The sequence below is a fragment of the Meleagris gallopavo genome, chromosome 2, assembly GCF_000146605.3.
Source record: "Meleagris gallopavo isolate NT-WF06-2002-E0010 breed Aviagen turkey brand Nicholas breeding stock chromosome 2, Turkey_5.1, whole genome shotgun sequence".
NCBI classification, from domain to species: domain Eukaryota; kingdom Metazoa; phylum Chordata; class Aves; order Galliformes; family Phasianidae; genus Meleagris; species Meleagris gallopavo.
This window is the reverse complement of record NC_015012.2, coordinates 70,034,332-70,048,769: the sequence shown is the minus strand read 5'-3', so window position 1 is coordinate 70,048,769 and position 14,438 is coordinate 70,034,332. Positions and strand designations below refer to the sequence as shown.

The window sequence follows — 14,438 nt, the reverse complement described above, 5'->3', positions numbered from 1 at the left end:
CGGTGACAGCCGAGGCGCGGAGTTTGAGGGAGTGTTTCACGCTTTGTTGCTGCCGGTAGCCGGGGGGAGCTCGGCGTAGGCTCACGGGCTGTGCTGCTTTTACAGAGCCGAGGGCGGTACATGTCACCTCCCCCAGCCTCTGCTCCAAGAGGGAGAGTAGCGTGTCCTACCAGGAGCTCAAGGACCTGAAGAAAGCAAACGTCCTCCACATCGATGTTCGAGAGAGGTGGGAGATTGAGAGAGATGGGAAAATCCCGGCGTCCATCAACATACCATGTAAGATACTCGCACTGCTGCCTGGAAATGTTTGTTGGTGCAGTTTAGCTGGTGAGCAAGGCTATGGCCGCATGATTGCAGAACCCCGGGGTTTGGAAGAGACCTAGAGATCATCTAGTCTCACTCCCACTAAAGTAGGTTCCCTACAGCAAGTGGCACTGGAAGGAGTTCAGGTGGATCTTGGATTTCTCCAGAGAAACAGACTCCACAACCACTCTGAGCAGCCTGTGCCAGTGCTGTCACCCTCACAGTTATGGAATTTTTCCTCGTATTTTTATGGAACTTCCTGTGTTCTGGTTTTGTGCCAGTTGTGCTGGACACCACTGAAAAGATCCTGGGCCCATCCTCTTGCTTCCTGCCCTTAAGATATTTGTAAGTGTTGATACGATTGCCTCTCAGTCTTCTCCAGGCTGAACAGCCCCAGGTCTCTCAGCCTTTCCTCATAAGGGAGGTGCTCCAGGCCCATAATTATCTTGTGGCCCTCCACTGGATTCTGTCTAGAAAATTCCCATCTTTCTTGAGCAGTGGAGTCCAGATCTTCCCAGAGGAATTTGAAACGTTAGAATGTAGATCTATTGTTGGACAGAGAATAAGTGAGACTTTCTGTATTGTTTTATTTTTGTATTTCCTAGTGAATGAATTAGTGGAAGCTCTGCAGATGAATCCAGCAGACTTTAAGGAGCAGTACAATCAGAAGATGCCTGCCAAGTCAGACCATGTGGTTTTCTCCTGCTTTGCAGGAACAAGAAGTAGACAAGCACTGAGTTTTGCTGCATCCCTGGGTTTCAGCAGGTAAGCATGAAATCATGCATAAGGATGAAGTTACTACGATCTCTCCCAGTAAGTACAGTAGAACTCTCTCTCAACTTCCAATGGATGTGAGTAATAATTTTAACGTGGAACATGAATGAAGAGATTAATCTTATAAGTGGAGAACTGCCAAACAGTACCTCTTCATGTCCCCACTGAACCTTGAAAGATGGTATTTGGTGTTACAGCAAAGTGAGATGTCCTGTAAAATAACCCCCAGCAACTTTGCTTTTATGCTGAAGGTGATTCCATGTGCTGCAGGACCACATTGGTGTTGGAAGGACTTCTTACTTCTTACTTATTCCTTGCTGAGATGCCGCTTGTACAGCATCATAAACGCTAATCTTCACATGCAGGATGACTGGAAAGGTAGAATAGTTTTTATTTTGATAGAAGTAAAATCTTAGATAGTTTATGAAACCATATCCTTTGTGAAACTGCTGTTCCATCTATACAGTTCACCACTGATAAAATATGACTTTGCTTTCAGTAAAGCAGTGTGTTGTTTACAAAGAGGTGAAGGGACTAGTGAAAAAGACAAGATTGACAGAGTGAAAGAAACAGTAGTATTTGACTGGTAGAATTGTTAGGGTCTCAACAGAAGGCATCTCGCTGACTTGAAGGCTGCAGAAATTTCAAAAATTGGTTGTTTGCCCATGTTTTTACTAAGCAGCAATTCAAGAAGTGGAGCATCCCTGCCAGTTATGGAACCATAAAAGTATGGATCCATGCTCTTGTTTTATAAATCTGTTGGTTTAAATAAGTGCAAAATAACCTTTATCACCTGTTTTTCATACTGCCTAACTGAAGGAATCTATATTGTTTTGCATAGTGCTTCTTTTTTAATCACGACTGTTTTTTCCCAGGATTATGTCAGATCTGTATAGCATGTATGTTTGCAAAAGACTAAAGACCTGTGTCCTTCTATTTCATGACATCTGAAGTATTAGCATAATATTACATAATGTCCCATTACAGTGAGATCATTGGCAAAATTGATCCATCTGCTACTACTTGCTTGATGTTTGATCTCCAGCATTACATTATTTGGAAGAAATGGCTTACAGAATATACTGTTTAGATGCAGGCAGTGTTTGACTTCTCTTATTTCTGACTGGTTCATTGTATAACGTACAAGTGTGTTTAAGATAATTTCTTTGTGCTTTTTTTCTGTGACTTTTCTTTCCTATCTTTTCCTACATACCTTGATAAAGGAGAGTCTTTTGTGATATCTATCTTCTGCATACTTTCAGAGTTCAGCACTATGCTGGTGGCCTTGAGGACTGGGCAAAACATGAATCTCCAGAGAAAAAATGAAGATGACATCCTCCAGCTCCTGCCCCACCTTCAGGATGCTTTGTAGATTTTAGCATTCGAACTACCCACATTCCACTTTCAGAATACAAACCTTTCCCCTTTCCTCATGGGCTTTTCATTAGCCATGCATATTAACTGCTTTGTTTAAATTGAGGACTACGAGATGAACAGAAGATGTTAAATTTGTTCAGCCTTTAATTTACACTATGTTATTTGCTGGAAGAAAGTGACAAGAATTTTAATGTTTTTGGCTACTAGGATTTTTGCATGATTTGCTTTATGACTTTAAATAAATGGTGATAGTATGCATAAAATTATCCTTCCCAAAAAACTTCATTGAGTATCTTGTTTAGAATAACTGCAGTTTAATGGAATTGGTGTAAGTGTCCTAAGCACAGGTGTATTATTCTTCATGTATAGCTATATTTTTAAGTTTTTGCCATGTTATCAAGAGCATACAATGGGAAACTGACATGCTGTTCAAAACATGTGTGATTCCTTATTTTAGAAGTATGTCCATTTATATCCACAGGTCTGCTTCTGAGCACAAAATGCAATAGCACTCAGTCAACTTGTTCTTTTCCCTTAGCAGCTCAGTATCGAGTGAGAACTTGTCTATATTTACTTGAAGTTGTTATTATGGAGATGTAATCATCTTAAGCTGGAAAATGTGAAGTGTCTAAGGAAGCTACTTAACTCCCTGCTTTCTTCTCTGTGTATTAATTTGTATATCTGAAATGTTTAAAAAAAAACATCCCATCCCCACCTATAAAGTTGCATAGTCATAATTCTAAGGATTGGGGTTTTTTGTTTGCTTGTTTTAATGCTGTTAGCAGTTCAAGGGAACTAGCAAAGCTGAATTACTCTGAACTGAATTAAAGCCTATAGAAAACTACAGAAGCCCACGACTCTGCGGGATGTCTGGAAAAAGGGAGCAAGATTTCTGGTTCTGCTCTGAGAATTAGCAACAAACTGCCACACCTCTGTGACAGGTATGTGTCTAAATGTGGGTAAATTACATTTGTTCAATGTAGCATCATCTGTTTACAAATTTCTTCTGTATGACTCAGAGTAGCCTGCTGAAACTGTTGGTAATACAGAGTTACGCAGGGATTCATTAATGCACATTCATACATATGTAATACTTGAATGTAGTTCTACACCAGAACTCTACCTATGTTAAGAGGCCCCTTCCGTTACCTAAACTCTAACTCAGCTTTCCCAAAGCACCATTTTGCCACCCGCACTGTTTATCCTATTTCCCTAGAAGGGAATTTGTTGTGGACAAGTTTGGGTGCCTTCCATCCCCCAAAGCTTTTCATGTGCCGGTTATGAGAGGATCAGTTCCAGCTGGCATCTTTAAACAATTCTGAGAATTTTTGACTCTTCATATGCTATTGGCCAATCCCATATATGGTAAAACCTTCAAATTTTGTTTGGGAACCAAACCAATCATAACAAGAGAACCTATATTCTCTGGGTTTAGAAAACTAAATTCTATTAAGAAATTAAATTGTGGAAGAAAGAGGCTAAAAGAAATACAAACCTCTTAGTAAGTGCAGAATTGTTACCAACTGGAAAAAAAAACAAAAAAAATCACATTCTTTGGCACAGACCAGTTGGCATTTTAGCAGCTGCACAGTGGAGTTCTTCAGTACGTTGTTACTTCACTAAGTTGCAGGCAGGGACAGAGCACAAAGGGCAGAAGCATTCTGCTCCTGAAGAAAGCCTTTCCCAGAATCCAGCCTCGTTGGATGACGATGAGAAACCGAGTGGGAGGTTTGTGGAATTAATTAATGCAGTGCATTAAGAAATGTTAACGTAAGTTTTCTGATGCTTAGTAGTGGATTTTATTTCAACTGTTAAACACCTTTTAAAGGCAATTTAAAAGGACGAAACATACAACTAACATATTGAAATAGATTTACCAACCTTTTTCTCTGTAGTCTAACAGTTTCCAAGCTATCTAAACAGCTTTTGTAATTCTCATCACTGAATTCAGACCCTTTGATCTCACTCTATTGCCTTTCTATTGCCTTTTACATTGGCATCAGAAATGGCAATACCATTGTCACCTTGGCAGTAATTACTTCAGATTCCTCTAGTTATCATCAAGAAGTGCCCAATACTTTAGCTCTGAGATTTAGATCATATAGATAATAAAGTTGTGAAGAAAAGTTTGCAAAGGCAGTGAGAAAACTTTTCACCACTCTGCCCACCATTCTTAATTGTATAAAATTCCCAATTAAATAAATAAATAAAAAAGCTTGAGGGATATGTGATAGATGTGAAAAGACTGATGTTTAACTGAAGAACAGCTCATATTTACAAACTCCATACAGCAGTCAATGTGCATGTATTTTTACTTGCCAAGTGCACATTACAAATAGAACATTCTAGGCTTCGAGCACCAAAGACAAATATCCAAACCCACTTCATCAATTAGGTGTCTATAAAGGTACAGCTAAATGGCAACAGCAGTAGCAAAGGCCACAGTGTTTTTTCTATTTTATTAAAGTGGTTTGGATTTTACTAACCTAACCTTTTACAAAAACGACTAGAATAGTACTAAACACAAGTAGCCTAGCCAGCTGCATACAAATACACTTCTGTTTCAGTGAATGAGGTGCAAATTGCAGAGGGATATTATCTACAAAAACAGAGTTCACTTTTTTTTTAAATGAGTTGTTTTTTTGAGTCAAAACATCACAAAATCTTTTGTAGAACCCTCCTGGCATTTTTAAACCAGTGAGATGCGGTGTTTGAGGAAAGGAGAAGCTGGACAACAACGGTACTTCACTTTATTTTATTGTTCAATTTTTATACTTGGGCAAATCAGCATTCTTATTGAAAATGAAGTTGTACAGAAATTATTTAGAAATGAAGTTATCTAAAAATCATAACATTTAATTTAGGCCAATTCCTGACTTCAGTGGGATATCTGCCTGAGTAAGGAACACAGGATATGGCCTTCTATTTGAAGGAATCTCATTTTCTCCAGCACACAGTCAACCAAGGAATCCCATTTCAGTTATTCTAAAGAGTTGCTCCTAAGATCACAATTAAAATTAGCCAGCTCACCAAAAGCTTGATCCTCTTAAATAACCTCTTTAACGAGCCACACAAATTCACGCTAACAGTGAAGGCAGACTAACAGTGTATATCTTTTATACAAAAGAAAAAAATCAAAAAAAATACCAATCATAGCCAGATTTGTATTTGTTTGTGAAATACTCCAATTGTACTACACAGTACATGCAAAAAAAATAATTGTTGGTGTTTTGTTTTTTGAATTCCAAATGCTTGAAATGCTTAGGAAAACTGCAGAATCACTATACATATTGCACTTTTCTGGTAAGTTGGGCTTCTAGACTTCAAGGCAAAAACATCCAAGTACATCTACTGAGTAAAACAAGCATTTTTCTAACCCCCAAAAATGAACTGAATTTCTTCCCTGCAGTTTTCATTAAAACTCTACCACCATTCTTTGCAGATTCTTCTGTGCTTTGCTCCTGAAGGACCATTTCACTTGTTAGAAAATCCAGATGTTAGGAACAAAAAAAAAATCACCAAAACCCTAGGTAATTAATAGGTTTAACATACAGTGCACTATCCTCCTTCAGTCACAAACAAAATGAAGACAACACAGGTCATTAATATAGTTACACTTAGGCTTCAAGAACACTCTTTAAAAAAAAAAAAAAGTCACTTTTAATGGCAAGCCACAATTTTCTCAAAGCAAACCAAACCAGTAATGAACTATTTGTTTTGAGTGGATAGTGTTACCCTTTTGCAGCTTGGTTTAACGTTTGATTCCTTACACTGAGAAATCTTAGTACATTTGCTCCAGCGTCAGAGAAAATGATGCAGTTTTAAAGAAAAAACTTCCAAAATGCTTGACACAAACAAGCTATTTACTCTTCAAGTTCTTTGTCAAAGATGTTATTAAAAAATTCTGTCCATTTCATGAACACAGGAAAGATCCCAGGATGTCTCGAGTCAAAGTGGTCCGTAAAGAAATTCTTTGGAATGTCTTAAGATTGGCTATAACTAGAGTTCTGGCTACCATTTGGACCCTGTTCTCCTTCACTGTTGGGAAGAAAAACAGACATCTCAAAACAACAGCACCATCCTGCATTTCTGTCTTTTGCAAATGAAAAACATTTGTGTATTTGAACAGTAATTTTCAAAATATTCCAATGCAGCTCCATCCTGAATTCACTCCTGAAATCAACATTTCAAAGTTCCCATAACAGAAGCTTGTGCATAGGAATTTGCATGTGCAGATTCCAAATACTGATAATTAATCACAGTAATTAAACATGACATCAAACAGGCACTGTTCTAAAGAACCAGGCTCTGTCATTGGACCTGACACTCTCTTTTTAAACTGCATTGATCAGATTCTAATTACATTAATGCTTTCCATGAAAGAGCAAATATTCTCCTCCTGAACAATCAGACTGTGCACTGTCATACACTATACCTCAAACATATCATCATACATAAGATAGTATTTTATTTTTTCCATATGAAAGGTGAAGTAATGGAGGTACAGTACCTGTTTGGAGGTGGTTTTGGTTTAGGCATTTTGCTAAGAATAGTAGCCATCTCCTTCCTCTCATCAAAGTTCTTCCACTGCTCGTACAGCTTCAGAATAACCCTGATTATTTCTAAAATCTGATTTGAAAGAAAGTAGATTTTAGGTCAATCACAAGAGTGATTTTTGTATTTATATAATCATTTGCAGTGTACAGTTAATTCACCATTCCTCAAATTAAGAAGCACAATTTTCACATTGGAAAAGAGCTGCCTCCCATATTATCCGGTCTGGCAATCAATCATTTCTGTAAAGAGTTTTTTGGTTTAACTGTTGAACTGAAGCCTGAACAGAACCGTTCTCTCTCTCCCACTCCATTTCCCTCCCACTGTATCAACCATTTCTCCTCCTAAAGCCGAACGGCTGCTTATACTTCATACTGCTGGGAAAACAAGGACACTTGGCAACATGTCTGTAGCTAAACGATCATGGATTACAAATGAAGTAACTGATTACTGTCTGTGTTCTATACCAACCAGGGGCACAGTGTAAAAAACAAATGAAACCAACACTGCTCTGAATTCTTGGGAAGGAGGGAAGGAGGGTCTCAACACTTTGTAATAAGAATTGTTGAATTTTCAAATTCAATTTCCAGAAGTGTAAATATTCTCCACCAGTTTGGAGGCTACGTTAATTTCCTGTTAATTTTCTAGTGCAATATTTTACATAGAAGGTGGATAAACACAGAATAACCTCAGTTGGAAGGGACCCACAAGGATCAACTTGAACTCCAGCTTCATACAGGACCACCCAAAAAAATCAAACCATGTTTGCTTCATTATTTGTTTCACCACTTACTAAGTTAATGAAGTAGATTTCTTTCCAGTTTATGGATTTTGATCAAATGCTAGAACAACATATATCCTTGAAACAGAAGTTACATTTGGCTAGGAGGTCCATGGTGTTAAGCATTAATAATAATAATAATAATAATAATAATAATAATAATAATAATAATATAAAAATAATAAAATTCAAGCTTAGATTGTAATCACTGCTGTGAGAATAGAGACATTTAAACGTTCAAATACATTCAACATCAAGCTTATGATAACCCTACATGTCAAACACAGGTTGTTTCTCCTGTGCTGCCAATCTATTACCACTCTGCTTTTGCATGCCTGACAGTGTAGTTCACAGAGATTTGATTCATCATAGCATTCACACTGTACTTCAATACAAGGCAACCTCTGGAAGACAAATCCAAAGCCAGGACATCACCAGTAAGATGAAGGGCAATAATTAAGGGCACAGAGAGCAATCATAAACCTTCTCTTAAATTTGCCATTCCATCTTGAACACTCGGGATCAAAAAAGGTAAACTTAGACTGAAAAATACGTGCAGAGTGACACAGTGTGATAAGGGGAATGAGAATGAGCATATATTGAGTATGACTTTCTTGCATGAGCAAAACATAGGTTATAGATGTATGCATTCAGGAAGTCAACAAAGTCTTAAAAGGAAGTAGTTAAGTTGAAGAAGATTATTGGTATGAGAACAACTGCACTTTAAAATCTGATACATTTATGAAGTGGATTATTTGATATGCAACTTGCAGGATCAGGGAACTCATCTGAATGATCTTGGAATACCCTTGCTTGCTTAACATTGAATGAAGTCATAGTCCCCATCATCCTGAAAGCATCAATGTTTTATACATACAATGAAAGGAAGAAAAGGACAATTCATAGACACAATGCTGAAAGGCAAATCAGAAAATTACGTGCATGAAAATTTAAAAATTATAATATAGTTCAATCTGGAACGATAAATATTGGGAATTACTTTTCTTCTGGCAAATAAAAAATACACAAGATATTTGTTTTCTATTTCAGTCTGTAAAATGGCAACAGCAGCAATGCTCTGCCCTTATGCAGAAGTTCAGTCTTGTCAGGTCATTTGGGTATCACCCTGCACTGAAAGACATTTCCTCTCTCCTACCTAATTTTAATAGTCCATAATGCGAGTGCTGAATGAAGTTCAAATCAGTATTCCACACATGCAAAACAGGTTTTAATCATGGCTAACATTTCTAGTCAGTCCATAGCAAAGGGCAGGAGGTAAAATGAGAGTACCTTTTCCATATCAACAGATAGCTCAGCAAACCATTGCCTTGCATCCTTCTGCTGGACAACGCAGGCCACGTGTAGGCAAGCTGCAAATATCAGGTGATAGAGATGCTCAATGATTCGCTCTTCATACATTTAGAAACGCTATTTTTTGTCAGTCAGGCAAATTTCTATAGAGTTTGGAGTTCTTCACTTTTCTCTGCAAACAATCTCAGCCAGTACTCAACAGATAAATCTGATTTTTCTTCAAGACTTTCTAGGTTGCGAAGTTATGCTGTCAGTACTGTATGAAATACAAACTGGAGAAGCTTATGAGAGTGTTTTAAGGAATGTTTGTTGATGGGACAAAGTACAGAAGGCATCTTTTTAAAGGTGACAGAGACAATACTTTTGTTACTTACCTAGAGCTATCATGAAAGGAGGGTACAGCAGACAAAGATCAGTTCTATATGTGTCATTCACTATCCTCCTGTGTGAAACAAAGAAAGCAGAATACTTCTTTTAGACTACATGATTCATAAACTGCTGCCAGTTTATGAACATTTTATCAGTTACCCAAATGGTAGGAACTGCGAGCCTGCAGGGCAAAAATAGAGAAACTAAGATGTCTTCCTCAGTAAAGAGGAAGAGATTAAAAAAAACTATTAAAGACATCATTGTTTTCTTTGTAGTCACAGCAGAAGTCTGTTTGGAAACACTATATTGTAACATCATCAATGTAATCCTTCAATGTGTTCACCTCCATCATAAAATAGGTATCCCTGTTTCATAAGTAAGCAAGTTAGAGCAAAAATAAAGGTAGTATTTTTATTGCCTGTATTTGAGAAACAATTAAAATGCTTAAGGAGTTCTGTTTAACCAGTCTAAGAAACAAAACTACATACTGCTTTTACCAAAAGCTGACGTTAACAGAAAAATAGCTATGTCTATACGAAGTCACCATGTAACAGTGTAAAAAAACTGTGCTATTGGAGCTGTTCTAAAAATAAAAACTAGAGCATTTCGAAGTAAAAACCATTACAGGGTTAAAAACAATAATTTAAGCCAGTGACATATATGTGCATAGGTTAACTCGTATACCCCTTGTATTATTTAGCCTGCTTAGCCATCGCTGAGGCATAACTGTTAAACACTTGCTTTCTTGCTGAAAGGAAGCACTAAAATCAACCACTGTCTTCATTACCAAGCAAGAGGTAGCAGCATGTCTTCTTGGCCCATATCTTGCACATATTGGAGCAAAGGTCTATAAGGATGATACACTATCAAACAGCAGTCCTAGGAAAAATGTCAGGATAAAACTTAAATTACAATGCAGAATGTGTTGTCGGATCATGTTAAAAACATTTGATTTACAAATCAATTACTGTACTTTTAAAGCAGCATTATGACACCTAACCCTACCATAATGAGGGCACTGTTCTCCCTAGAATACCATTACACAGCATGGATGCCAGTCTGTCAATGTCTTTTCCCCAAGAGACACAGAAAGCCACATCTGCAGCACAGTGAAACCTCATTTGCTTACAAACCCGTAATTCCCACTTGGAAATACAAAACACTGCCAGAAAGCAGTCTGTCGCTAAATACCATACATGGAAAGCATGCCAAAATAATTGACACTAGTTTGGAAAGCGGAAAAAAATTTTCCAGGTCTCTGAATTCCTCCTTTCTGGGTCCATGTTGGTGTATGCAAGAAGGAATAACCCTGACTGAAAGCAGCCAACTGTATGCACGTTACAGGGAAAAGCTGCATGCATTCAAATCCAACTGTGGAAACTTGGTGCTTCTTTACCTGAGCCCCCTAAGTCTGGGCCGTATCCTTTCAGCTTTCCCATAAAACAGAGCAGTGGGACAGTAACCCTTATTAAAAGCAGGTATAGCTCCTTTCCTTTTAAGTGCCTGCAAGAAAATGTAATGTACTCCTTTCACACACTGCTCTAATAGGTACAGCACCACCTCAGAAAGCATGAGGACCTACACTCAGTTTCTTGCTCACAACATTCAAACCCGCATCTGACTTACTAGCAGGTTACTCTGAATACCAAGTTATAGACCAGTCTGAGTGGCAACTGCCCACATCTTCTTCTGAAGCTGGACTCCTGCATAACTCTTTTTTTTTTTCCCCTCCAAGCAAGAGGGCAGAGTAGGAATACAACTCTATGCTCTTGACTTGCCATTCATCTAGGCAAATACTGACACCAACACCTTGGTCTCTGTTCCAGGACTTCATAATATACAATTACCTCTCTTATATAAAAAGCAGTTCTGAAAACAGAATTTATGTTTTACTCTTCCCAGAAATGAGCAATACATACTCCTATCCCCACTACTACAACCTGCATTATTTCTGTTGAGCAATTACATTTTCATCAGAACGCTATAAATGTTAGACTTGCATGAGCACCATTCTAAAAAGAAAAGGGAAGAAAAAAAGATGACAGCATAATGCACATTCCATAGTAAAAAATTAAAAACATTTTAAATAAAGAATAAACCAAGGTGTCTGTGAAAACAAATAAACTCACCTACCATTAATTCTAAGAGATAGAATTCACATTCTAGTATCTGCAAAGAAGTAAAATCACAATTAAACAGCAGCATGTTTCAGACAGTAGAAAGAACTAACTGGCATCTAGCTTAACATCATGAATGCAAAGGAATTCTCAGCACCTGTAGTTTCATATGAAGTGCATTCAGGAGTGTTGAATATACAAACGCAAACAAAATGAAATTATGATTATGCATTGCCACTATAACTGAACCCCAGACATAATAACAATCCATTTGAATGTTTCATATCCGGTTTACTGTGAATGACTATAGTTGTCTGACTTGCTTTAACACCTGATAGAAATTTGTTCACAGTTTATAATATTTAACAGCAATACAAGAAGTCCTGTTGTAGAATTAGAGTCTCTTCAGCAGGCTACTAACATGCCAAATGGCCTTTTCATATGTTTTCATATTTAATTTCATACGAAATATTCTGTCCAATTGTAGCAATTTTAAAAAAACTTTTCCATAGAGGCAGTGAAGAGTTAGTGACAGTGAGCAAAAGACGGGGCTGTTTTTGCTAAGGGAAAGCAGTATCCCAAAATATATTTCCATTTGCCTTCATCTGTAAAAATGCAGTGTGGTTTTACTCAAAGCAGTTAAAATATTTTATATCCTGATACATTATTTGGCTTTCTAAATAGGATGAAAAGCAAAAATCACAAACAGGTAGCATTTATCACAATCTAAAGAATAATTAGAAGTATTTTCTTCCCAAACACTACGGCATAAATCAATATTGGTTTCAAGAAAAACTGTATAGAATTCATTAGTACTGAGACTGAAAATGCCTCGAAAATCACTAGTAAATCTAAATTTTGAATAATAGATAGAAAGTTATTTTTTAAAAAACATTACATTTTATAGGCAAAAACAAAACAGCTTCGTATAAGCCAACTGTTCCTGCATATAAGCTTGGAAGTATCTCAGGTGCAAGGACTATTTAACTTCTGTGGAGCAGTGTACTTGTAAACAAGAATATTTTGCGGAGGCAAGGCCAAACCTCTTATCATCACACTGTATGACATCGGTATTTAAACACTTATTCACTTTATGGTGTTCCTTTCAGCAATTTCAAGAAAGGAAGTTATACAGAATTTATTACAATACCTTCCTTGATAATCTATCCAAAATTAATTACAAGCAACTCCATATATTAGTGTGAAAATATTTCTGTCTCAGAACTTAAAAGGACAGTTCTTCCTCAGAATTACTGGTGTTTTAATCCATTTTGATCAAGTTATAGTTGGTACAGCATACTTACATGGTTCATCCTATAAGGAAACTCCTTCGGGAAGGCATATGAAAACCTAGTTTTCACTACAGTAAAGACAAAACGTGTTAAAAATGATGCGCTTTAACTTCTTTCCCATTCTATTAATCCAGCCCTTCAAATCCACCTGGAAGCACAACTGCTTGCAATATAAAAATGTGGTTTTGAAAGAGAAAAATTTAGTCATAAAATTTAAGGTTCTGAAAGAACAAGAGAAATAGATCTCAAACCCACATTTTCACAGGTACTCAGTCAGACATTTGTCTAATTTTTGGGCACAATTAAATCTTCTGGTCTACCGCTACTAGACGTATGAGTTCACTAACTTCCTGCAAGTTACCATTCGCACAGGGCTGCCTGCCCACCAATGTCACTGCAATCTAAAGATCACTTTAGGATCTCACCTCCTCCAAAACTAAATTCAAATGGAATTTTCCTTTGCAATTTTTTTGATCCTTCCACAAGCAAGATTGTACATCATGTGACAAAGTCTTCGGAAAGTAAGATGGGGTGTGGAGAAGGAAGGAGAAAGAGAACCCAGCCGAGAGAGATCTTGTAAACACCTAGTAGAAGGATGTTCATAGGCAAAAAACAGGCTCAAATTCAAATCAAAAAGCCAATTAAACATACACTGCAGATAAATGCCTTAAGCACTGGACTATCACTTTTCAAGTGTTTTTCTCCTTGAGTTTTCCCACTCAAAAGCAGCTGTTAGGCATATGACAATTCAAGAAGCTTGTGCCTTCAAGACAATGCCCAAACATCTATATCCTCAGTGTTCTAGCTTATGATCAACCCCAATTTAGATCATTTAGATACTTAAGTAACCTCATACATTTTACAAGAATAGGTATTCAGTGCACTATTAAGAATTATCTGAAGTGGTAAAAACAGAGTAAAATCAGATTACCAAGCAAAGAAAATTAAGTACTCTTGAAGATGTAGATTTGAGATTTCAACAAGTGAAACTTAAAGGTTTTAAGTCCTGGAAATCCTGGAAATGGACAGTACTGCTTATGTTAGTGACAGACAGTGAACTATGAATTGATGCTACTTCCAGGGAATCCATATGCCACTCACTTTGGAAGATAACATCAGTCTTCTGGATGGAAAACTTCAACATGTAGATCTGTTGTGGACTTTACTAGAAAAATTGCTGTAGGGCAGTAAGACTAGTCCACTGGTTGGAAATTTTCATTATTTCAAGATAACAGAAGAATGAATAAAACAGAAATCTCAAGTAGCATGCAAGTTAAAGAGATAAATAGTGAAAAATAAACTACTTTGTTTCCATTTTTTTCTCATACAGCAAGCTGGAGATACAACCATACGAAATTGTCCTTTCAGTCAGCTGTATAAACAGAGGGAAAAGCTTTTGAAGAACTTGCAAGAAATTCGAGATATCTTCCTTACAAAGGAAGCTTGTGCTACTAGTTCCAATGTTTTTACCTAACAAAAAGCAAGTCAACCTCAACTAAGCTAGCAAAAGGGAAAACAGCCTTCTTTGACTATTCTCATCTTTTTACTCCTTTTCTGTTA

The 14,438-nt window shown here is 37.1% G+C and overlaps 2 protein-coding genes across 2 annotated transcripts in view; one reads left to right on the top strand and one right to left on the bottom strand.

The window, feature by feature from the left end:
• The window catches only part of TSTD3 (thiosulfate sulfurtransferase like domain containing 3), a 3,228-nt gene extending 339 nt beyond the window's left edge, over positions 1 to 2,889 (top strand). The window contains exons 2-4 of the mRNA XM_031552233.1: positions 60 to 276; positions 909 to 1,068; positions 2,340 to 2,889. Of these exons, the coding sequence (XP_031408093.1) occupies positions 60 to 276; positions 909 to 1,068; positions 2,340 to 2,403 (441 nt within the window). The 3' untranslated portion in view covers positions 2,404 to 2,889. The remainder of the gene's footprint in view (positions 1 to 59; positions 277 to 908; positions 1,069 to 2,339) is intronic.
• A 2,305-nt stretch (positions 2,890 to 5,194) lies between these two features.
• CCNC (cyclin C) lies at positions 5,195 to 14,177 on the bottom strand. The gene is made up of 7 exons (XM_010707575.3): positions 12,891 to 14,177; positions 11,603 to 11,638; positions 10,257 to 10,348; positions 9,475 to 9,542; positions 9,080 to 9,159; positions 6,965 to 7,083; positions 5,195 to 6,492 (listed from the first exon to the last, which is right to left on the bottom strand). Exons 1-7 carry the CDS (start codon positions 12,897 to 12,899, stop codon positions 6,438 to 6,440), a joined length of 459 nt encoding a protein of 152 aa, XP_010705877.1. The 5' UTR covers positions 12,900 to 14,177; the 3' UTR covers positions 5,195 to 6,437.
• Between the last annotated feature and the right edge of the window lie 261 nt (positions 14,178 to 14,438).